We start from the raw sequence: 25,078 nt of genomic DNA, 5'->3' as shown, positions 1-25,078 counted from the left end.
CTAACCTCCGTTTTATAGTGCGCTTATTAAACCTAGCACAAAACCGACACCCGACTACGCCGTGCTCCGGTCCCAAACAAGGAATACAAAGCGAGTGGTAATCCCTATGCGGTATCTGTTTCCCACAAGAAATGCAATTATTCACTTTTTCTGACATCCGTAAGTAACTGAGGCAAGAAAAACAAAAATATTCCCAACGGGTACTTAGCCCAACTTGGTATCGGTCTGAAACTCCGAAAACGAAAAATTTCAGAACGCCGAACGGCACTTGCAACGCTGCTTCTGCATCGGACCATGCGGCAAAAAAGACTGAGGATATGACGTCGGTCATGCGCCTTCATACCCTGACGCTCTGATGTCAGATCTAGGCGCCCATGACCGACGTCAGCCTAATACTTTGGTATTCGGGCCGACCGAGGACAGCGGACTACCCATAAGTAAGGACTGCAGCAATGTGAGATGAAGAACATCAAGGGAGCAGGACCACTAACCTTCAGTAGTGATGGTGACAGCATCTTCCATCAACATAACCTTAAAGATTAAAAAAAAAAAAAATCTCTTAACGGCAGGTACTATGTTTCTAAAAACTGTGGGATTTAGAGTGTAAACTTGTTCACATGTTTGCAGCAATCTCACGGATGCAATGGATCACAAATTCTGTGCTCCACAGTTTGCTAGTCTCCCAGTGGTGCATCACACAACTGATGAGTCATGTCAATCTGACTGAAAAGAAAATGTATTTACCCAAAATGTACTGTGGGTATGTACAACTTAAAATTACCTGCATATAAGAGAAAGGGACATGAGATTAATGCACTTTTTAAAATCTAAGCTGACTTTTACAAAACAATACCTTAGGTTACAGGTATAGATGGTGAGACAGTGATTTTCATGTAACAGATTTTCTGAGTTTGTTTTATTTTATGCTAAACATGATTATCAGGCACTTATCAGCATTAAATACAAAATACAATTAAATATTAATAAAGATGACATTAGGCTGGGAAACCTGGAATGTCTCTATGATCTGCAGCTAGGGGTACAGTGTAAACTTCCAAAGGAAGTCTGAATAACCAGTGTTGAACTAGGCTGCAGAAGCATTAGAGACTTAGTGTTCCAGTTCATGCTCAGTTGCCTGGAAGTTTGTCTGTTCTGGAAACCAATATAATTGACAAATCTCTCTCACTTAAATCAACATTACTTCCATAACCTCCACTACATAAGCATTATGAGTTACTCCAAATCCTGTGTCGTCTAAAGATACTACCCTCCTTTACTTTTGATAAAAAAATAAATAAATACATGGTGAAGCAGCAGGATTTCCTTGTGTGTGCAAAACTGCACTCTGGAGCTACTGGCAGATGTCAGGACCAGTCCATAGATTACCAAAAATGGTAGGCTCAGAAAGGCTCTGATATCCAGCTTTTGGTGTACGAATGAGGCTGTTCAAAAGAAAATTCAGTATCTGTAACACAGAACCATAACATGTTCAAAGTGAGGAACTTGTAAACTACGCTAAAAGTTGGTGATCCCAAGACTATTCACTTTTGTTTAATAGCCAAAGAATGAAGCTTTTCCACATTTTTGATACATGTCTTAACATTGCAGTGGAAGCATAAGGTGTCCGGCACCCAACATGCTTCTTCTTCTAGACGGATTTCTATTATGCTTTTCATTGTGCTATAACTGGTGTAGTCTGGTCACCATGATCCATGTTCCAGAGACGATAAAATTCTGAAAAATCCACATAAGGTTCAACTTTGCCATCCTCATCAGGTTGTAGACTATGGGGTGGGCGGTGACGGAACAGTCCCCCATCTGAACTAGAGCTGCTGCTCTGAGTATGAGTATTTGTAGACTGAAGTGTTGCTGTTGGACTCTGACTGAAACAGAAAAAGAAAGAAAACCAGTTTTAGAACAGTAAATTTCAAATCTGCATAAGATCAATATTGCATATATTTTTCCACCAAAGTAAAGACTTGTGAAGCTATTTTTTGCCTCCTACCTTAGTATACAAACGTCAGTGTGGGGCTTATATTTTCATAAGAAACAGGATAGCCAGAATTATGAAGCAACAACTGTTTGCATAACTTTTGTTTATTCAAGGGCATACCTGCAAGAAGTGTACAGTTGAACCTGGCGATACACTACATTAAGATGCATCTGTTATTTTTTTACCATTTTATTAACATTCCTCTCTCATGTGTGCACAGGATGCATCAAACCTGCATATGCTGACACTGGATGTAATGCATTGGTAAATTTAAGTATAAGAAAACTGTTTGATCTCAGGCTGCATTAAATGCTCTAAGCCATCAGATTTCATCTGCAGCTACCATGAAATGCTTCAGTTTTTATAAGCAACTATTCTAATGCCCTCTTCTTTAAGCTGACACAGTTGATGAAGCCTCCTCCCCCACCCATCCTTACTCATAAGTGCTAACCCTAAGACTTCTCCTGTCCCTAACCTTAACCTTACAAATTATGTTAAGGAAAAACCCTTTCCTTGACAGTGTCACTATTCTGACAAAGTGCATCAGTTGGGATTCATGACAATTCAAAGGAGTTTCCTCAGAAGGGCAAACTAACAGTCCAGAAACTGTTTAAAATATGCAAGTGATCTGACCAAGTCTACTGCAAGAAACCCAAGTGGGACAGTCTATGCACACTAAGTCATCTGACCAAGTGAAAAGTTATACCATCAATTCACTCATTAAAACACAAAGATGGAAGTTAAAATCCACAGCACTTTCAAATCTATGGATAGCAAAGGTTATCACCCAAGCACATCTGGCTGAATTCCTTCTTAAAGCTAAGGAATTCTTTAACAAAAGCCACTGGATGATCATAAGCCACTGGATGATCATCATCATTCCTGACACTGAAGTCCCACAGGATAAGTCATCTGGGGAATGTAAGCACTAAGGCGATAAGGGCATCAGAGTACTCAGTAATAACCTCATAACACTACTGAAAATAAAAAGGCAACCACAGCTTGCTTTTGTACCACTACAAATTCAAAGGAATTGGTACACCCAACTTTGCTCTTAATTCAGTTTACCAATAAAACATTAAATAACCACAACCACAGCCACATACTGATTCATTCACACTGTTGCTGTACCACAGAAAATAATGTATTTGTTTCACAGTTTTTCTGCTAACAAAGTTATTGTGAGTACCAAAAGATAAATTTGATGATGACATAATCCCCAGGTATTCATACTGATAAACTTCAAAAGGTGGAACCAACATTAGATATATATACATTTTTAAGACTAAAATATGTAATTACATGTAGTTAGATGAATACGAGTCTGGTGTTGCTGTTCCACAGAACACTGGCTTAATATGTGGAACTGTAAAAAGTTGAACCTAGCTGGGATACTTTTTTAATTTGTGTGTGAGCACTGGGTATGCATGGACTGTGACCTATGGGGTACAGATAAGTGAGTATATATGCTCATCAGGGATGAAGAACTGCAAATGATGCACTCTAATGGGAAATAGGGTAACTATTAAAGATTGACTGGAATGGGATATATAAAACTACGCACTGAACTCCAGCAGGATCATGTAAAGGACCATGCTGTTGTCACAACCACGCTTGGTAAGGGTGTAAACATACATCCAACAAGCCACAGCACAAACATATGCAGTGGACAGATTCCTGCTGGAGCTGACCATGCATCTACCGGAATGGCCTTTGACCACAGCAGTTTCTAATAGCCAATGCCACATGATGTCACAAAGACCAATTAGTTAGCATTCCACTCACAAATGATTTGCTTTGCAAATACACATCTTACCACCCTAAATCAAAAGATACCAGTAGATGTTACATAGTCCCAAACATATGCACCCAGTTCATAATATAATGGAGCAGAGTGTGCATACAGGATATGAATGACTTTTCCCTTGACTTCTGTTCCCACAAAGAAAACAAAATTAACAAACTGGTTCATGCATAATTCTGAAAACACTTTCAGAAAGAAATGGGGATTGGTCCAAAGAGGCACACAATCCTTGTTACAGACAGATAATGATGGTATATATGAAGGCAAGCAGCACAAAGACTGCACACAGCTCTCATAGGTACCAGAAACAATACTTTCAAAGAAACACATTTTAGCATCACTAAACCAGCAAATCTGAATGGCATGGCATACCTGGCAACCATGAAAGGGAGTTCTTTTAAAGGTGGGTGAAGAAGCACTGCCCCTTAAGAAACAGCTGGTGCTGGGCCCAAATGCTGCACTCTAGAAGATCATGATAAGCAGAAAGAGAAGATTACATATATCTTGATCACAGAATAATGGTGACCCAGGTTATACAGTTGCAAAAGACAGGTCATGGCCACATGCAAGCTGAGTGAGGTAGCAAAGGATAAGCCCATGTATGCCTACATGAAGGACATCTTCCACCTTGGTAGAACACTTATGCAAGGTACAAGCCATCTTGGCAATTTCAGTAATTTGTGGCATCCCAGCCAACAAAGCTGTTTGAATTAGAGAGGATGCGGTCCGTGGGTTTCTCTCGCAAAATCTGCAGGTGCCCAGAAAAACTCAGACACTTACAGTAAAACTTCATATCACACTCTTCTCCCAGGCAATGCAGGTGCTGGTCATGACTCAATATCAGGTGGTCATATGAACACTTACGTTTTAAACATAAAACACTGGGACTTGCCATGACATAAGCCAAGACTGAGAATCAAACTGTGCAAACAGCAAAAATGAATTACAGTTCTGTAAGTAAAACTTAACATAACAGTAAATGTTTGAATGACCACTACTAAAAGTAGCCTTAGCTATATGGGTTATGTCCTGCCATGGTTAACAGCTGGCCAGCTTCCAAAGCTAGGAACAAAAACAATGCACACCCTGGCATAAACAACACATCGAAAAAACAAAGGGAATGGTGGGAGGAAGCAGCTACCGCAGCAGTGATCATTCAAACATGTACTCTTATGGTATGTTTATTTATGCAACTGCACTATGTTCACCATATTGATCACTCCTGTAGTAGCTTTAGCTATATGGGTAATTACTCCAGCTTACTACATTCGGGAGGTGAAAGGAAAAGGATCCAGGAGCACCTGGAGAATGGGCCCAGCAAAGTCTGACCTGGACATAGAGAAGGATTCAAGCTCATAACATCTTGAAAACATATGTGCAGAGGACCAAACTGCTACTTCTAGAATCAAACCCTTTCCAAAAAGCCATAGATATAGCCAAATGTCATGGCAGAGTGAGCCTTGACCATGCCTAGAATAGTTTTGTTGTGAGGAGTATAACAAAAAGCAACAGCCTTAGACAAACATTTGGAAATAGTTTGTTTTGACACAGGTTGCCCCTTCTTAACTTCAAAATAAATGAACCATTGATTCGAAGATCTGAAAGATTTAATTCTGTCAAGACAGTATCAGAGTTGTCTGTGGACAGCCAAGGTATGGGGTATCCTTTCTCCCTTATTTTTAGGTTCAGAAAAGATAATGGGGAAATGGATAATTTGGCTTAAGTAGACTCTGATATGACTTTAGGCATAAAAGGATTACTTCTCAAAGAAACCGTCTCTCTGTGGAAAATGAGATAGGTTTGACTCACTTTAAGAGCTTGCAACTCGGACACCCTTCTTGCAGAGGTCAGAACAATCAGTAAAACTGTTTTCCATGTTAAGAGACCAAAGCCATCCAGGTTAATTGGTTCAAATGGAGCAAGTGTTAATTTTATGTTAGAGAAGCTAAGATACCAAGGAGGAGGCTGCTTGATTTCTTGAAGGCCTCTTACGCAAAATTCCCTTAAACATTTTGACATGAGAATGCATTGAAAGAGAAAGATCCATGGGCAGGCAAGCTGAAATGGCCAATAAATTACCCTTGATGGAAGTGTAAGAAATGCCAGGATAGTAACTCACACAAATACTATAAAATTAGAGAACTACTAGACCTGAATGGGTGCTGGTTATTTTGTTCGCACCAACTTGAACACCTTTTCCATCTACTGAGATATGATGTCAGGCTTTCATGACTCCATTAGTACATGCTGCACATGATCAGTAAACAGGTGCCTACAGTTAAGACCCATGCATCCTGGTAGTCAGTTGAAGCTGATTTTAGTTGGGGTGTATCAAACACCCCTGATCTTGCATAAGTAGATCCACTCTGTGAGGAAGCTTATGGTAATTGCCCCTGGCCTTTTCCAAAATAATGAAGTACAGTTGTGTAAAATCATGCCATAACAGTATGTCTTTCTCTTCACTGTTACAGAATCCAAAACAGAAGGGAACTCTTGCCTTGGGCAGATGACGCTTGGTCAGTATATATAAAAACCAAATGATCTTGTATGCACCGTACATCACATTTATGCTCCCCACACAGAATGTAGGGTATAAAAAGGGACATACGGATGAAACTACCCAGAACTGAATTGCCCTAGAAGAGAACAGTTTCCAAAGGACACAGGAGTCCATGTACATCCAGAAGGAAACAATGCAGAAGAAAAGGGGAAACCCTCAGAAATAAGGGAATCTAAAACAAAAACCAGAACGGGCAAAAGAGGGTTGGAGGAAGGGAGTGAATACTGCAGTAGTGAAGAGAATGACATCTACTGTTACAGTAAGAATTTACACAACTGTGCTATGTCCTACATCACTGCTACAGTATCTGAAACAGAAGGGAGAGTAAAAAAACACAAGAAACAAAATGGGAGGTGGATGGCTGAGAAAAGCCCTCAACAAACCCATATAAAATGGTTTCAGCAAAACTTGCTCTGGCTCTAGAAACCATGTCAACTTATAATGCTTAGTAAATGTATTCACTGAAGACCAAACAGCAGCTTCAAGGAAGGAATTGGTGTCCAACCCCTTGAATAAGGCACCAGAAGAGGCAAAAGCCCTAGAGGAATGAGCTCTAAAAGAAGTAGAGAGAGATTTGCCATGAAAAGAATCAAATGGGCTTAGACATCCAGGAGGAGATGTTTTGTTTAGAAACAGCCAAATCCAATGCCCTGGGATGAAAGGAAACAAAAAGCTGATCAGGCTTATGAAGGCCATAGTTTTATCCAAACAATACCTGAGCTGTCTGTGCAAATCCAAGGTATGCAGGATGACATTTACTAGCAGACTGAGGAGAAGGGGAAAAATGAAGGGAGTTGTACCACCCAATTCAAGGACAACTCATTTACTACCTTGGGCATGAAATAAGGCTTAGTACAAAGGGATACCCTGTCCCTGTAAAAAAAAAAGCAAAAAAAAAAAAAAAAAGAGGAATGGCCATAAGGGCCTGGAGCTCAGAAACTCTGTGAGCAGAAGTAAGAGCCAGCAAGAAAACAGTTTTCCAGGAACAAAACTACAAAGAAACAGAACCTGCAGGATCAAAAGTGGTAGGAGTCAATATATCAAAAACAAAATTAAGGTCCCAAGAATGAAGAATAAGTTTCCTTGGAGGTCTAATATGCAGGACACCTTTAAGAAATTGTTTGACCTCAAAACGAGAAGTCAATGGTGGATTCAAAGGCAGACACACAGAAATGGCTAACAAATGGGCCTTCATGGAAGAGTAGACCAGGCCAGACTGGAGCAACTCACACAAATAAGAGGACCAGAAAAAGGGTCCTGGCTATGAACACAGCAACACACAAAAAATCTTTTCCATTTGGACATATAAGCTTTCCTGGTACAGGGTTTCTTTGCCTCATGCAAAACCCTGAACACTTCCTCAGAAAAAGAGGTGCCTGAAAGGGATCAAAACCCTATCACTCATAGTATCAGTTGATGAGTGGACAAGTGAGGATGGATGACAGACCCCTTGTCCTGTGTCAGGAGATCCAACCGATGAGCTAATTTGTGGTGACTGCCCCTGTCTAGATGAATTAAGAAGGTGAACCAGTGCTGTCTTGGCCAAAAGGGAGTCACTAGTGAAGATGTTCAGGGAGTCCAGCTGAATCTTCTGCAGGACTCTTGGAAGCAGAACAGGGGGGGGCATAAAGAAAAATCCCCTTCCAAGGGAAAGAAAGGCTGTCCATCTTCCATGCCAGATGGCATTGCACTCTGGAACAGAAGACAGGAATCTGCCTGTTCAGAGGGAAGGCAAAAATATCTACCTGAGGAATACCCCACCAATGGACAATGTTAAGAAACACATCTCTGTGAAGCATCCATTCATGAGCCTGTGTTTTGGACCTGCTCAGAGAGTCTGCCACTAGACTGTGCTCTAAAGGAATGTGTACTGCCTGAAGAGTTAACTGATAACTGAGAGCCACCTCCCAAGCCTGAAGAGCCATCATGCAGAGGAGGTAAAGATTTCTTGCCTCCTGCTTGTTGACATACTAAATCACTGAAGTGTTATCTGTGTACACCTTCAAGGGGCCTGGAGAGAACATGGGGTGAAAAGCCTGAAGGGCCAAAGTCAGAACTCTTATCTCTTTGATGCTGACATGGTCTAATTGCTGATGGGGTGGCAACAGACCCTGAACTTTCAGTTGACCAAAAGAAGCCCCCCACCCCACGTCTGAGGCATTGGTGGACAGTTCTTGAGAAGGGACTGCAGGCTGAAATGGCCTGCCTGGGTTGAGAGCAAACTGATGAATCCACCACTCAAATTCTTTCTTTAGACAGGGAGGGAGAGGTACATTGAAATCCAGAGGGTGACAATGCTGCAGCCAAACTGACTTGAGGTACCACTGAAGCATCTTTATATGCAGTCTGGCAAGATAAAGCATTGGAATAGAAGAGGCCATGAATCCCAGGAACTGAAGAAACTCCCTGGCTGGCATGCCAGTCAGAGGAAGAAGACACTGAAAGAAAGCCGTCAATGACAAAACATTTGGAGGTGGAAGAGAGGTAGACATTGGCATTGTCTGAATCCTGCATCCCAGGTACACATGATCCTAAGAGGGAGTCGGGATGAAGTTTTGGAACTTGATAGTAAACTTCAGACTTTGAAGAAAAATGGTGAACTTCAGATCCTGTTACAGGCAACTGGGAGAAGGTGCCTGAAGCAACAGGTAGTCTAGATAAGAAAACATCTGAATACCTTGAAGCTTTCAGAAAGCAAAAACAGGAGCTAGCCAGTTTGTGAATACTCTTTGGGCTATAAAGGGCTAAAGGGGCAAAGCAGGGAACTGAAAATGAAAGGTAGACAGAGAAACAAACAATTCCTTAAAAAGAGGGTGAATAGGGATATGAAGGTAAGCATCTTTCAGATCCAAGGACACCAGAAAAGCCTGGGGTAACAAAAGGGGAAACAGAGTTTGAAGAGTAAGCATGCTAAAAGAAGGGACCTTGAGAAAGGTGTTGAGCCAGGAGAGATCCAGAATAGGTCTCAAAGTGCCCTCCTTTCGAGGAAAGAGGAACATCCTGAAGTACAAACCCTTTACACATCTTGGGAAGGAGGTGGGTGGGTTAAATGGTTACTTGGTTCATTAGGAATCACAATCCTCTGGGAAATGAGGAAATTGCTCTGGAGGAGGTTGAGGAGTCCTTGAAAAAGGAGGGAGAGACTTTCATACCATGAAGTAACCATGATGGCTGATAGAAAGAATACAAGAGTCTGAAGTGATGAGTCACCAAACTGGAAGACAAAGGGAAAGGAGGAACCTTGTCTGAAAGAAGTGGAGGCAAACTGTCAAGAAGCAAGCTTATCAGATAAAGGAGGCTTCTGGGCCACAGAAATCTGAGAAGCCTTAACTGAGGGGTCTCACCTCCCACTCTTCCTGCCCTTGGAGGCCTGGCAGAGTTGCCTGCAAACAAAAGCAGATCTAGAAGGATAATTCCTCCAGAACTTAGGGATAGGAGAGGCAAAAATATGTCTAAGGTCCTGCAAGGTTTTGCCTTTCTCTTGAAGAGACAAACATGTTAGCAGCAGCGGTCTCAAAAAGATGTTCATTATCCAAAAGAACATCCAACAACTTGGCTTAATGTCCTCAGGCGGAGACTGAAGATGAAGCTTCGTGACAGATCCAAAAGACGCAGTCCTAGCAGACGTGTCAGCAGCATCATAGCTCCACTTAACAGAGAAACAAGCCACTTGAGAAGCAGAATATAACATGGCAAGATAGAAAAATCAAGGCCACAGTATACCTGTTCAAGTGGGTCTGGTAATTAACAGCCCTAAAGGCCAAAGTAGAAACAGTGTAAACTTTCTTACCAATCCTTTCCGTTGGCCTACTCTCATTATCAGAAGGCAAAAGTTTGGAAGAGGGCAAAAGCTAAGAAAGTTTGTCAGAAGAGAGTGACACCATAGCAGGAGCAGCAGAAGGACATTTAAAAAAACTGACATCCTCAGGAACCTTATAGAACTTATCAGGTTTCTTAGGAGCAGGAGTCCGAGAATCAGGAGACTTGGAAGCAGCAATGAAAGTATTTAACATGGCAGCCAGCATAGGAGCAACTGCCAATAGTTTAGGAGTATCCACCTGAAGCAACTCATAATATCTTCTCTGAATATCAGACACTTGAAAAGAATCCCACTTAAAGTATTCCATCATCCTACAATTGTGTCCCCAAAGGACAATTCCTCAAAAGGAGGCTCAAGGCTAACAGACTCCTCTTCATCAGAACCATAAGCCAAAGGCAAAGGCATACGTGAAGAATAGGACAAAGTACCCTCATTAGACACTGAATCCTAATCCGAGGAATCTGGTTTCCCAAGTCATTTAGAAGGGGTAAAGGTCCAAGGAGAAGCAAATACCGAAACCCCTTGAGGAGGCTTTAGGGCCATCAACGCAGACAAGCCCCGAGTAAACTCTTGCCATTCCCTTTGAGGATCCTTAGGACAGACTGAAGCATGCTTCAGTTTTTTCTCTTTTCTTGGAAGGGACATCGGCTCTAAGAAATACAGGAGGTTTCAACCCTTGGCAAGATTCGATAAGAGAACCCGGAACCTCCTCCCTGACCAGCATTTGTGGAATCCCTCTAGGACCCTCCAAGATAATCAACCACATTTCCCCTCGACAGCTGGAGCAGATACCTGCAAAGCCTCCGAGGATGTGCGAAAGGACTGATCCATGCTGGCATCTGTCTGGGTCACAGCAGAGGAATCCGATGTAAACATTGAACAACTTGCAGAGCTATTACCCATTTCTAACGTTACATCCAGTGGAAGCTGCAAAGCAGAATCTGGTCGAGAGTTCTTGGTCTTCTTATTACCAACTGGGATTATCTCGAGGTTAAAGGATTCTGTCATGGTACCCTGGGTTAACTGTTTAAGCCATTGGTTTTCAAGATAAATGGCCAGGAAGACAAACAGCTTCTGAGTGTTTTGGCATAAATGCCTTACAGACACTACAATAGGTATGGTCGTGGGAGGCACCCAAACAAAGAAGACACTATTTGGTGATAATCCTTATGGGGAACCTTTCTACCACACTTCCCTTCATGGATGACATGAACTCTAAGTGCTAAAATAAAACACAAGACCAAGAAAGAAAGGAAAAAAAAAAAACTCCAACGGGGCAATTATCTGTTGTCATGTATTTGGTACAGCAACAAGGTGTTTAGACCAATTAGTAAAAGTAGCATTCAAACTGGTGGCAAAGAAGTTCTGAGTATTTGCATCTGTATGCCCCATTTATGTTCTACGTTCTGTGCAGGGAGCATAAATGTGACGTACGCCACACACAAGATCATTAGGTTTTTACATACTGGCCGAGCATCAGGCTGCCCTGGGCAGGAGATGCCTTCTGTTTTGAATACTGCAACAGTGATGCAGAAGGACATCCACTGGTGTCTGAGACAGAAGGGATTTACCTCAATGATATTGGGGGATTTCTTCGGAATACTCAGAAGTATGCTGGATACCAGTGGAAAGGGTGGAAAAGCATACAGGAACATACCTGTCCAAGGAAAAGAAAAGACAGCTGTCTTATAGGCCTTCTTAAATGCAGTTCTAGAGCAGAATCTTGCTAATTGATTGTGTAGAGAGGAGACAAACAGGTTTACTTGAGGAATTCCTCACAGATGGACCATATCTTGGAAGATCCCCTGATCCAGTTTCTATTCAAAAGAGTCTGCCCTTTTCCTGCTTAGCTTCTCTGCCACACAGTTTTGCTCTAATGTAATGTAGGATGCCTGTAGACTGAGACTGTGCTGTGAAGCTATATCCCAACAACCTGGAGCCCATTGCTTCTTGATGTACCATGACCGTGGTACTGTCTGTAACATCTTGAAGAGGTCTCAGGGACAAATTATAATTCAGAGAGTTGAATGCCTTGATCAAGGCAAGCATATCTTTTATATTTAAGTGCTTGCATCTGCCCTTGGTGTCCCACATACCTTTCACTTTTACCCCTCCTGAAACTGTTCCCAAGCAAAGTATATGGCATCTGCTGTGACTGGATTGTTTTGGAACAGGGAGGGAGAAGGGGAGTCCCAGATTTAGGGATATTTGCTGTCTCCACCAAGTGATTTCCTTTTGGACAAACTCCAGTACTGGGATGTGAAATGACAGAGGATGTTGGTGCAAAGGCCAAATGGACTTCAGATACCACTGTATCTTTCTCATCCGGAACCTTGCCAGAGTTATCATGAAAATCAGAAGCCATGAGACTCAAAATCTTGAGATATTTCCTCACAGTGACCAAAGTCTGAGTACAAAAACTTAGAAATAGATCCAGATATAGATTTTTTTTTTTCTTGTAGAAGAAAAGCTCTTCAAACTGAGGTGTCTAGCTCACACCTCAGGAACAATCCTGTGAGAAAAAGTCATAAAATACATTTGAATGTTCTCTTCAAATCTCTCGTTTTGTAAGTGATCCCAAACCCAGGTAAGAGATTCCTGATAATTTGAAAAACAAGTTTACTAAGATAAGCAAGTTGTCTAAATATGGAAAATGTGGATACCCTGCAGCCTGCAATGAGCTATAACTGCAGCTAGACAGTCTGGGAACAATGTTGGTGCTGTGGATAGTCCAAAAGGCAAGACAGAAAACTGATAATGTGATCCAGATGCACACAACCTTAAGAAATGCCTGAACTCTGGATGAAAAGGAATGTGATGATAAACATCTTTTAAACATTATGTTACCATGAAAACTTGAATAAGGAAGAAGAGGTAACAGATTGTGAAGTGACATCATTTTGATGTTAGGCTCTATCATAAACACTTTCAAGAAAGAAAAATCCAGAACTGGTCTCCAAGCATCTTCTTTCTTTCTTTGGCAATAAAACATTCTTGAATAAAATATTTTCCCTACTTGGAAAAGAGAAACTTGTTCAATCACTCCCTGGAACATCAAGCAATGAAGGATAAGTAGAAATAAGATAGTCTGGTCTGGTGAATGAGGAATAACCCCCTGGCAAGGATGAATATGCTCTCACTGTCATCTATAACCTTGATGATGGATCTTCAGAATCCATTTGTCTAAAACTATCTATTGCCAAAAAGAAAAGTGGAGATTCAGACTTTCTGGAAGGGAAATGGGACTGCCAGGGTGGGAGGACAGAACAAGGTCCTAAATAGTCAAACTGACTAGTTCAACTGTCCTTGACTTGGGGAGGTTCTGAATTATTTTTGGAACATCCTCGCAATTTTGCCAAAATTGGATGAGGTTTAGAGAATCCCTTAAAAAATTTGAAAAAGGAGGGCAGAAAAATCTTGGAGATTCCCTTCCATCACACTTTCTGATAACCTCTGCAGCAAGGGAACCATAAAGTGAATATCAGAGAGAAAATAAAATCTCATTATTCACATCCTCTTGCGAGGTACTCAGAATGCAGCCAGGCAAACCTCCTCAAAGCAGTGTCAGCAGTCATAGCCCTTTGAAGAATTATCAACTTTATCATTCACACACTAGTGACAAGTACAATAGAAGAAACTAAGTAAAATATACCAGAATTTGCATCAGAAGAAACTGCAGACAAGACATTCCTAATTGTTTGTGTCTTTCGGCTTTTCCCAGTTAGGGGTCGCCACAGCGGAACTCCGGTCCGTTAATGATTGGTAGTGGATTTTTACGTACCGGTGGTTACCAGCCCTGACGCACAACCTTCAACGAAAGCACGCCCCATTCACGTATGCCTCCATACAGAAGACGCTCTAGCTGAGAATCGAATGGGACTACGTCTTGCAATGAGGCGACAATGCTACGGCAGCACCACCACCGCAGTAGACTAGACATTCCTAATAGTTTCACAATTAGTCTGAATAAACATAGCCTGACAATTCAAAATTCTGAAAATCAAATTTGCAGAAGCATACACTATTTTCCTTTACCCATTTATAATCTTTCCGTCCTTATCAGAAAGGGGTAGGATAGGAATTAACTGTTTAGCAGCAGTAGGATTAACTAAATCTAGAGCTACTGGGTCAGGTTTGGAAAGAACACGTAAAAACGTAAAACGATCCTGGAACTTTATACATTCTATGTGCCTTTTTAGGGGTAGCAGCATGGTTATCAGGAAAATTACAGACATACACATCTTCCAAAGCTAACAGAAATAGATGAATTGGTGAAGGTTCAGGAAATTCGTTCTACAAAGCCTCAAAATTTTCTGAGGAACTGAGAAACTTCAGTTTGCTCCTACGGAAAACACTGGCACATTCTGCTAATAATTCCAAAGAAAGAGGAAATCCAAAGGGAGAATCAGAAATGGAGCTCTCTTCTGCATCCTAACCAGACAACTGAGGAGAAAGCCTGTATCTGTCCCTTCATCTTCCTGTCTAGATTCAGAACCTTGAATCTCTTTGAGGGAAAAAAAGGTATCCTTTCTTTTACCAGAAAGCAATAAATAAGAAGGATCAGATGCCTGAATAAAACCCTTAGACAGAAGTAGTTTGCTGGGTCTGGCTAAGGAAATTTGAGTAGGAGTAGATGCATGTTTAGTTTTCTATTTCTTTTTGAAAGGAAAAAATGGAGCCAACAGTGTTATAAATGGCAGCAGTAGCTTTCTTAGGGATGGGCACAGCATTCTGTCTAAACAGGAAAGCCTTCCTCTTCCCTATTCCCTTTCACAGGTCTGACAACAGTGGCTTTCCACTGCACACTGAGGGGACATCCAATAGCTGCAGAGGACATGGCCAAATCCCAGTCCAAACTGACTGTAGGTGTTACAACAGAAGGAGCCAGGGTAAAATATAAGTGGTCTGAGACACAGCTAATGGCCACAGCATAGTAACCCACCTGTGGCTGAGGGAAATTGTTAGCCTTCTGTGATGGCAAAGGCTGTTTGCTAAACTTTTTCTTTTTGTGGCTGAAGAAAGACCGAAAGTGGGATTGACAAACTGTTAAACTAAGTCTTTAAAAGTCACTTTTTACAGACAAACACAGCAAAAAGCTCTTTAAAACACTTTGGCGAAATTGTTTATTTTGTGAGGCTTCCACAGCAAAAAATAGTTTTCAGTTACTTTAAACTACTTTTAAACTGACAGGAAAAAAGTGCTCCCATTTAAAAGTACAGTATAGTCTTGTGACGGTCTGTTAAAACACAAACTCCTAGTATTAATAATTAACAAAAACTACTGAATGGAAGTTTTTTTTCCCCACAAAGAAAGCTTATCTGCTCAGCAAAGGAAGAGCACAAGACAACCAAGGAACCTCGAAAGCCACAGAAGAACATACTCTTTGGTGGCAAGAAAGCTCTCAAGGGCTTTGCACCCACACCTGTCTTTTTAGAGAGCTCAACTTGAGCTGATTGATGGTTTGCCTGTGAGGAAGATGCTCTGAAGCTTTGAAATTTGGCTGGCTGTTATATTCTTGACAGGATATAACCCATACAGCTAAGGCTACTGCAGCAGTGATCAATATGATGAACAACTATACAAGCATTTACCATGGTATAAGAGGATCATCCGTCTAGAAAGACCTGAAGATAGTCATAGGCAGTGAAGAGCAGTCTGATGGTTGAGGACAGCACATCCCATTCAGAGGTCTACAAGTTTTATTCAGGGATCGGAAAACATTCCATTCACGTGGTAGAAGTAGAAGTAGGGGATGTTGATGGATAGGAGCTAACTGCCTGGAAAACTGCCCCCCCCCCCCCCAGTATGAGGGTAAGAAGGTGGGAGTTTGTACTGCAACACTGGTCTACTTGAACATCTAATATTATATTCAAGTGTGACAACTGTACTATGTTCTTCGTAGTCAATGCTGCAGTAATGACTCTTGGGAGGACTCCCAAAGAGTAAGCTGACTGCGACTCTGATAAAAGTAGTAGTGCACCAGTCTCAACGGCTAGAAGGAATTGAAGCTGGCACTGACGAATGCCTCTCTTATACACTGACTTTTGAACATTAACTTTCAGATGTCCATCAGCTGTAGATGATAAGACTCTGGAAATCAGGCTGGTCGTGGGCTTCTGCATGGCAGGAGGACCCAAAGAATCAGTACTGGACCACTGACTATGAAGAACATCTACTGTTACAGTACGTCCACACAGCTGTACTGTGTTTCTCTTAAGTACCACTGCTGTAGCATTACTAAAATGCTTGGGTAGTGTACTAAAGCAGCATGCACCTGGACCACAGACCTGGGACACACACACACACACACACACACACACACACACACACGAAAAACTACAGTGGAAATCCTGCTCTGCTCCTTGACAGAATGTTCAGTTCATAATGTTTACAGAAGATAAGGATGGAGCTTCATGTGGCTGCTTCAGAAATACTTTGTACAACCACTTTTTTAAAGAAGGCAGCTATGGTAGCTGCCAGTCTAGTGGAGTCAGCATTAACATGCTACAGTCATGCTTTCCTGTCTTGGTCGTAACAGAAAGCAATAGAGTTAGCCAGACATTTTGAGAGGGTTTGAAGATTGGTCTGCTCTGCTTTTCTGCCACAAAGCAAACAAACACCTGGTCTGTTTCTCCACAGGCTTTTCTTCTGTCAACATGTAAATTCACTAGTGCAGCAAACTTTCTAACTTGTTTTAGTGCTTAGGGTAGCACAATGATAAATGGAATGTTTAGTTAAAAGCTAGTTCAGAGATCACCAGTGGAATAAAGCAGGACTTGGTCCTAAGCACTATCCTAACCTTATGGAAAACAGTACACTATTCTTTACATATTAAGGTATGCAGAACTCTACTTGCTTAAGTAACTGCCACCAAAATAGCGTTTTCCAAGATACAAAGTTGACTGGACTTGAGCTTGGTGGTTCTGTGGGGAAGAGATCAATTTTTCTATTAAAAAGTTAAGCTCCCAAGTGAAGAATTGGTCTCTTTCTTGGGAGCCTTAAGTAGAGGATCCCCTTCACAATTCACTTAATAATGGGGATGTGAATGAAGGTCCAAGGAGCAGGCAAAGCAGGTCCATTTTATGAAGCAAGACTGCCTGGCAGCAGGTTTCTTGGCTTCTTGTAGCACTTACAGCTTCACAGAAGGGAAGGTGTTCCAGCCCTAGATCAGGTTACTAAATTACAGGCTTCATACTTAGATGTACCAGACCTTCCCAACCTTAGCAGTGTTAGAAGTAGGTAGATCTACCAGTTCTTCCTTGCTTAAGAGCACTACCTGAACAAAACAACAGGGATACACACTACATACATATTTTAGGCACGAGCAATAATACCTTTCCAGCTTGCTAATATACCAAAATAGTCACTCCCAAAACAGTCACTCTCACAATACATGTCCAAAGTTTTCTTAAAAATACCTAAAGTAGTGCTCCTTTAATATAATTTAGTATCCCTTTCCAGGCATCATCTTTTCACTCTCCAAGAACCATTCAGTGCATTTGTCTTTTCTATGCAATCTCTTATTTAATTTCTACAAGTATATTGGATTTATAATACCATGACGGGAATGGACACAATTCTTACATCAGGGCATGATTAGAGTTCATAAATTAGCATTGCTTCAGTTTTGATGTTAGCCATGACAGCTCTTCTCAGCATCTGCAATGGGTAGCTTCTGCTTGCAAATCCTTGTATTTTGGGACACTGTGATGACAATGTAATCATTTGTAGCACTTTCAGAGATCAACACTACGTTTTTCATGGACTACTATACCAGGTTTTCTTGCATCTGTTTTTTGAATTGTTGGTAATGGGTGATCCCATGTGACAAACTTCATCATTCTCTATAATGTTTTGAGGTTAATGTTTCTAATGCATCTCGGTTATTTTTGTATGACAGTATTTGCTCAATCCCCAATGCAACAGTTTTGCCACATTATTATGCCTTTCAGTATACAGACACTCTGCCATGAGTGTATCACACTCAGCAATAGGTTGTGCAACTGTTTCTAGTTCTGTTTTACAGAACCTGCATTTGTCTGCTTCTTCCACTTTTTCATATGCCTTTGTAAACCGATGTTTATGCAGCCCACTATCCTGGGACACCATTATTAGCCTTTCAACTTTTGGTTTCAGTTCACCTCGACTTAGTCAATCCTTTGCACAGTCTTAGTCAACATGAAGTTGCTCCAGAAGAGCTCTATATTTGTCCCTATATTTGTGGTTTCCATTTTCTTTCTTCTCATCTGATCCTTTTCCCAGTTTTCTTTCTTTTTTTGTCACTTTCAGTTGCTGTCTGATTTCTGTCAACTTCTGGTTTGATATCCATTCCCAATTAATTCTGAAATGTTTCTGTTAAACTAAGCAAATATGTCATTATAGATTTCTTCCTCATGCTTTAAAACTTTCACTATGTTTGGATCAGAAGGGGAGAGCAGATATGTATGCGGTGCCATGACCAGATTTACATGTGTAGTCAATTTCAAAGATGCTAATACCTCATACAGTGCAGGGAATACATAATCTTGGTACACAGTTTTTTTACAAACCATTTAATAAGCATGAAGCATCTTTCTTGTTTTCATGCCCAAAGGAAGGCAAACTGATTTATAGCTTGGATTTTATTCCCAGATGTCAAGACAGTTTTCAATATTAGCTTTAGTCTTCTGAAGTATTCCTTACTGAGGTTTATACTCACTTAATTATGTTTTACTGCCAACTCTTAGTATACTCCTAAATATTTATACACTGTTCTTTAATCTATCATTGCTATATTTAGATTCTTCCACTTTTTGCAACTCACTATTATAGCTTTGTTTAGCAACAAATGACCCTCTGTTCCATATGAATTTCTTTTATTACATCTCTGTCCTACTGCCGTAATAGATTTTTTCTAAATTACTTTAAACTCTGTATCAGTTTCAGTATATAATCTGTATATTGTCAGAAGGCAAATTGTTGGTTTATAGACTATAGTTCTTAGTCTGGTTTGCAGGTTCTCTTTTGAGAAGGAGTATTAGTTTTCCTGTTGTTAACCAGGCTGGTATCGGTTCAGGGTGTGAATACAAGTAATTCTTACTCTGTGCTAAACCTTTGTGCAAAAATGTTAACACTTTTAGCTAGAAGTTAGGTACTGTGTCTCGGGCTGTGATTTTCCAGGTTTGGAGCTTTTCTTAATTTTGTCAATTTCTCTGACTGTTGCTTCTTCCCATTTCATATCCTCTAGATTAGAACTCTTTATGGTTTCCTAGATTAGAACTCCTTATGGTTTCCTTTAATTTTTCTATCCACTCCACATCTGTTATTCTCAACAGGGTCTTCATAAATATTTCTCAAAACATGCCTATTTCTTCTTTTTTGTGGTGTTTCTATTCCTTCTACTTCATTTCCCAGTTCTCTGTAAATTCCTTTGAGTCATTAATGACTTGCTTATTTTGTACTTTTCTTTTACATTCAATTGCATACATTTAAACTTTTTCTGCTTGTGTTGGCATTTTAGTTGATTTTTGAAAATAATGCATGATAAATTCTGGTTTGTTTTGATACTGTGCACTGCTTTTACCACATCTTTCTTTTTAAGCATTTTGTTGGTCTCTTCCCTTTCCTGTATTCTTCTGTGATACTTATTTTCTTATTTGCTTTATAGTTTTCCCAGGTCGATATTTCCATGGTAGCAATTTACTTGCCCCCTCCCCTTCCTTTGTTACCTTATCCATTATTAGATTAGCGACACAGTAATATATATTATTTAATTCTATCACATAAAATCAGTAATCAGGACTGTTAAGGCAAAATTATATGTTTTAGCAACCATTTAACATTTTGGGTCTTATTTACTTTCTGTAATTTATTTCTTTCATCTATCTTAACAGTCTATCCTTCTCTATTAAATTAAGCAAAGTACCTCAGAGTGATTTCTTCTGGACTGAGAGCACCTTTGCTCTCTGTTTTAAGTGAGTCTTCTACAGAAAGTTCCAGAACATCTTCCTGTGACACAACAGTCTTCAGATGCATCCTGCTTAAGCTACTGCTCTATATGGGGACCCACTGTCCAATCAAGCCACAACTTTACCTGTGTCAGAGTTGCCACTGTTTCCTGCTTCTCCCCTTGCTGTGCAACTTCAACTGGATTTTCAAGCAAGCTTCCTAGAGGAGGATTCAAAGCATCACCCTGTGGCAAATCCTCTTCAGATGCATCCTGCTCCACATGTTGCCCCTCTATACGGGGACGCACTGGTCCATCATACTGCGACACTGCCTATGTTGAAGTTTCCAAACCAAACCCTTCAGTTCGCCGATGGCTCATTACCTCAATGTTTGAGTAATGTCTACCTCACCAATCTTCTTTTCCTCATTCCCTCTTTGTGACCTTACTTTCTGCACTGTGAAATTTCCTACATATGGGTGTTTTTGCCTGCATTTCTCTCTACATATTTTTGGAGCTGCTTTTCTTGTAATGATTAGCTTGGCTTTCTCCTTTGTATAAATACTGCACTATATGAGATCTTTTTTTCTTTCCCATGTTTATGTTTCTTTTTTATATCTTTCAAAAACCTCCTTTTTTTATTCTTTATATATTTTTTTCACTTCCTCTGTCACTTTTTTTTCTAGGCAGTCCACGGCTACTTCATCTGGACAATGTTTTTTAATAGTCTGTCGCATTAAGAAATAGACATTTTTATTTGTTGCCTTTGACAGTTTTTTCTTGAGCACATTTTTCTTTCCTCTAAATATCCTTTGTCTGAAAATTCTGAGGTGTACAATAGTCAATAAAGTGGTTGTAACTGATGTGTATGAGGGTTGTCTGTGATAAAAATGACTGTGCTGGGAGAGGGCAGAGGGATTGTAATGCATCCAAAAAAAGCAGATTGGCCACAATGCTTTTAACTTCCCAATGCAAACACCAGCACTGTATACAATAAGCAACTGTCTGTGCCAGTCTGGACAGAATATGCGCAGTACTAAATGATCAAGGGCACACTGAGTAGCATAAAGTCTCAAAGCTCTTGCACCTCTGAGTTTTTGACTGCGATTCCTTCGCGGGAGGGGGGGGTGGGAATGGGACTGTATGTACACCAGGCTGTAACAGGTACTCTACTTTCCTCCCCCAGACACACAGCTGTACGGCTGTAACCATTTGTGCATTTAATTTCACCCCAATCTAACACCACAAGGGGACAAGGAAGATAAATATCTTTATTTGGATGGAAAAGGAGATAGAAACTTTTCCCATATAGGACTCATTTTACTCACAAGCATTTAACATTGCAGTTGACTGAGGTCTACTATTTTGTTAGCTTTGAACATTAAGCTTCAGGCACAACTTATTATTCCTTGAAAGAAAAAAATAAGGCTGAATTTCTTTTCTTTCCTACTGCCTCCGTTTCATATGGGTTCTGTGTCTGCACATACACCTACACTGGCAGCATTCCAGAGCTCAAAATCCCCTCTGGTGACTCTCTGTGACAGGGGATTGGTAAGCCCCCCCTGCCAGACAGAGTCAGGTATTCAGGCTTTTAGTGCCGAGTAAGATGAACCAAAAAGGATCAGAAGCAAGAAGTTTCTGGAACCAACCAATTCGCAGTCACCAAACACCAACAAAAATAGCCAAAGTCAACCAACAGCACAACAAGGTTGGATACCATCAAACTACATACAAAATAAGGGGGTATAGTGGGTGGATGCTGCCACTAAGGCAGTTTAAAATTTGAGCATCTACTGTTAAAGAAAAGTAGGACTAACACAACTCTACTATGTCTGTCATTCACATTCATATGGGTAGATTCCCAAAACTTACCCTTCCTGGGAGTAGGAAAGGGAAGTAAGGATCCAGGAGCCCTTGGAGAATGGTCTTCGCAAAAAGTGCTCTTGAACAGGAGACAAAAATCTAATTTTCTAGTGCTTTGTAAAATAACGGTATGAGCACAGGAACAAGTTGCTGCTTCTAGAATACTTTGAGTCCACTGTTTTCCAATATGCCATGGAACAGGATAAGGGTCTGGTGGAATATGCCTTAATTTTGCCTGGAAAATTTTTACCATGGTGAGAGCATCACACACACACACACACACACACACACACACACACACACACACACACACACACACACACACACACAAAAGAGGACAACCAAACAAGCAATCAGGTTGACCCTCCTTAGCTCCAGAATAAGAAGTACACAGCTATTCAGCTTTCCTGAAGGGCTTAGTTCTGCCAAGGCAGTATCCAAGCTGCCTGTGCACATCGGATGTATACAGAATCTTCACTCCCACTTTTCTTTCCTGACCCTAAAAACAAGGGAGATTGATGGCTTGATTCAGGGTAAATTAAGAAAAAGCTTTTGGCATGTAAAAAGCATTAGTATGTAAAACAACCCTGCCCTTGTAGAAAAAAAACAGATAGAGCTGGCCCCACCCTCAGAGCCTGCAGCTCAGAGAATCTCCCTTACAGATGTCAGAGCAATAAACAAAATATTTCAAGTGATGAACCTCAAATCAGTCTGAAATGCAGGTTCAAAAGGAGATAGGGTCAATTTTTCGATTAAAAATTGAGACCTCAAGGAGGAGGACGAGTTTGCTTTCGAGGGGGTTTCACATGCAATATAAACTGATCACAAAAAGAAATGAAAGTGGGGGATCCATGGGCAGACAAGCTGAGATAACTGCAAGATGTACTTTGACAGAAACATATGACAAACCATCTCTGATAGCTCACACAAATATTTCAAAACCACAGGGAGTCAAAACCCTTTCAGGACCTCTTTTATTGGCTAGGTGCCCCCTAGACAAACCCTTCCACTTGCCTGTTTTCTTGCCTCCTTAAACATCTACTGCACATCCTCATGGAAAAAGTGTCTAAAAGGTATCAAAACAGAATCATACAGGCTGTTAGCTGCACTTGCTTTAAGCTGGGGTGTACTATTTGCTCCTGATACTGTGTGAGCAGATACAGTCTGTAAGGAAACTTTAGTAATTGTCCTTGACCAATTCCATTAAAAGGAAAAACCAACTTTGCCAGGGACAAAAGGGGGTTGCCACAATGATCTCTGGAAATTCTTTATGAATCTTTAGAAGTACCTTGGGAGTCACTGGAAAGGGTGGAAATGCATACTGGACCATGGAAAACAAAACAGCATACTGCCTTCCAATCATGGCTGCAAGCATGTCTTCAATAGAACTGTTTCAGTTTTCTGTTTTGAAAGGAGATAAGCAGATTTACTTGAGATGTTTTCCACATCTGGATCAAGTCCTGGAAGACCTCTACATGAGCTGCCATTCATGAGGGTCTCTCCAGGATTTGATTAGTCTGTCTGACACTGTATTTTGCTTGTCAAAATGTATAAGGCCTGAGGAGTCAGAGAATACTGTATCGCCAGCTCCCAGATCATTACTGCCAACTGGCAAAGCAGGTATGACTTTACCTCATTGCTTGTTCAGGTACCATATCATGATAATGTTGTCTGTGACCACTAGAAGAGGACCCAGAGTCCATAAGCTGAGAAGAACTTTAAGGCACAAATCACTGCCAATATCTCTTTTATGTTTATGTACACTGTCCTGTCCTGAAGACCCCACAATAACTGCACCTTAAACTCCCATGGACACTGCTCTCTAAGCAAAATCTAGAAAGTCCATCTGGACAGATTGGACCAGGGTCTGAATACAGAAAGGGAGTTCTGGAGTCAGAGATTGTTAATCCCACCACTACTGCAGCTCCTGCTTCACAAATCCCAGGTACCGGTACATGGAAATCCATGGGATGAAGGTGCTGGATCCAACAATTTTTCAAGTACCATTGTTTTTTTCCCATGGTTAGTCCTGGCTAGTGGCATCATGAGGATCATTGATGCCATGAGACCTAGAATATCCATGAACTCTCTTCCTGAGGTCACATCGAGAAAACAGAAATTCAAGAAAATCCCCAGATAAGTTAGAACTTTGTCTTCTGGCATGAAGGCCTTCATTTTTACGGTGTCTATTCAACACCCCAGGAAAACAATTCACTTAGAGAGAGTGTGAGGAAGAACTTTTGACAGTTCAATTTGACGTCTAGGTGGGAAAGGAGGGATGTGACTTTGTCGAAGGACTTCAAGCACCTGGATATAGAATCTTTATAAAATCAGTAAGTTTGCTACATAAGGAAAAATGTAGATGTCTAGGGCTCTGCAACAGGCAACCACTGGGACCAGACACATGGTAAAAACTCAATGTGCAGTAGATGGCCTAAAGGGTAATGCAGAAAACTGATAATATAAGCCAGAAACAGCAATCTCAAAAACTACATGAAATTGGAGGCAATAGGAATAAAACGATTAATTTCCTTGAGATTTAGAGTCATCATGAAACAGTGGTCTAGAAGCAACACTAAGACCGACTGCAAGGTGAGTACTTTGAAATTTCAAAATTCTACAAAGAGACAAACTGAGGATGGGTCACCAGGAATACTCCTTTTTTTGGTACCAAAAAAATTCTGGAGTAAAATTCCTTGCCTTTGTGTATTGCAGGCACTGGTTATATGACCCCTACTTTTATCATGTGATGGAGCACGCTCTGTCAGGTCTGGTGAGTGTGGGGGATTTACCCTGAAAGGGGGAGGATTTTCTATCCACTGCCGATTGCATCTTCTCTGAAGTATTCTAAGAACCCATTTGTCTCAGTGGTAGTGGTGGTGGTGGTGGTGGGGGGTAGGGGTGCTCTGTGACTTGGCATAGTTATTCCTTTGCAGGGAATTGATCCTTTTCAGAAAGGAACCCCTCTTGTTTGGTTTTAAAGAATTATCTTCCTTTTGGATCCCCAACTTTTGTTTGGCTGGGACTTTTCTTTTTTCTCCCCTTGAAGGAAGATGACTTGTTTGGAGAGAATCTTGGTGCACAAAACATCTTACATACCCCCAAGCATTAAT

The 25,078-nt window shown here is 40.9% G+C and overlaps 1 protein-coding gene across 1 annotated transcript in view; it reads right to left on the bottom strand.

Annotated features, from left to right (window-relative positions):
• Positions 1-899: 899 nt before the first annotated feature.
• The window catches only part of TAB1 (TGF-beta activated kinase 1 (MAP3K7) binding protein 1), a 626,748-nt gene continuing 602,569 nt past the window's right edge, over positions 900-25,078 (bottom strand). Inside the window, exon 11 of the mRNA XM_044071649.1 lies at positions 900-1,883. Within this exon, the coding sequence (XP_043927584.1) occupies positions 1,673-1,883 (211 nt within the window). The 3' untranslated portion in view covers positions 900-1,672. The remainder of the gene's footprint in view (positions 1,884-25,078) is intronic.

The sequence above is a fragment of the Protopterus annectens genome, chromosome 1.part0 (assembly GCF_019279795.1).
Source record: "Protopterus annectens isolate FY-2018-M chromosome 1.part0, PAN1.0, whole genome shotgun sequence".
Taxonomy (NCBI): domain Eukaryota; kingdom Metazoa; phylum Chordata; order Ceratodontiformes; family Protopteridae; genus Protopterus; species Protopterus annectens.
The sequence above is the reverse complement of the archived record's forward strand: the minus strand, read 5'-3'. Positions and strand labels throughout refer to the sequence as shown.